The sequence below is a fragment of the Aplysia californica genome, unplaced genomic scaffold (genome assembly GCF_000002075.1).
Source record: "Aplysia californica isolate F4 #8 unplaced genomic scaffold, AplCal3.0 scaffold00061, whole genome shotgun sequence".
Classification (NCBI taxonomy): Eukaryota; Metazoa; Mollusca; class Gastropoda; order Aplysiida; family Aplysiidae; genus Aplysia; species Aplysia californica.
This window is the reverse complement of record NW_004797331.1, coordinates 43,557-44,600: the sequence shown is the minus strand read 5'-3', so window position 1 is coordinate 44,600 and position 1,044 is coordinate 43,557. Positions and strand designations below refer to the sequence as shown.

Sequence of the window (1,044 nt, the reverse complement as noted above, 5' to 3'; positions counted from 1 at the left end):
CCCAACATCCACAACACAACCTCCCAACATACTAACCTTTTTCTAGCCAGTAAAACTGACCTTCTCTTCTCCTTCTCTTTTATATCTTCTTTTCCCACTACCTTTGGCTTCTACTTCTACTTCTAATCTTTTCATTCTTCATCGCCCCTCCATCACCCTTCCCTCCCTCCTGTCACTTTTTCTCTCTTTCCTCTTCATCTTCTTTTCTTTTTTTTCCTCCACAACCCGTAACTACTTTATTCATTCTTCATAGCTCAGGTTTAAACCCCCACCTTGGCCTTTAAGACACACACACTCACACATCACACACATGCACATACACAAACAACTTTTCTTCATTCTAACCTCTTCAAAAACACTGATCTCCTCTTCTTCTTCTTCTTTTTCTTTCTTAAATGAAATACTTTCAGCTAAATAAAACATATTCCTCAAAAATCACATCTCTGGCTACCCTTCCTTCCTTCCTCCTCCCCCCCCCTCTCCCCTACCCTAAAACCACACAAACATCACCTCTCCCTTCCCTCCCCCACCCTAAAACCCCACAAACATCACCTCTCCCCACCCTAAAACCCCACAAACACACCGCCTCTCCCTCCTAACTCAATTTCCCCATTAACCTCCTATACCTTTACACCCCTCCCAAGTCCTCTTTTTAGAATTGGAAAAATAACCAAGAAAACTTATACCCAACCAGAAATTTTTTTTCAAGGAAAACAAAAGACAAAAAACAAACAAAAACAAAAGCAAAAACGAAAGCAAAAACAATTGTGTCTCACAGACTGACCTCAGCCATACAGTCGGCGCTGCAGTACCCCACACTGAGCATCTCTTTAGTGAGTGCGGGCACGGCCTGATTGGTGTCTACGTTCACACCCATCTCCAGGATCCCGGCGTCGTTAGGCCGCAGCTCCTTGGTCAGGGTCACACGGATACCCGAATTGTCCACAAAATCTGAAAACGTTTATATAATATGTACATTATAATAATAATGATGATGATAATGATGAGGATAATAATAACAACAACAAAAACAACAGTAATAAT

At 41.8% G+C, this 1,044-nt stretch overlaps 1 protein-coding gene across 1 annotated transcript in view; it reads right to left on the bottom strand.

The window, feature by feature from the left end:
• Positions 1-1,044, bottom strand: part of LOC101851020 (DBH-like monooxygenase protein 1) — a gene marked incomplete at its 5' end in the record, with an annotated part of 10,812 nt that overhangs the window by 2,071 nt on the left and 7,697 nt on the right. Inside the window, 1 exon segment of the mRNA XM_005093315.2 lies at positions 785-951. Coding sequence (XP_005093372.2) covers positions 785-951 — 167 coding nt within the window.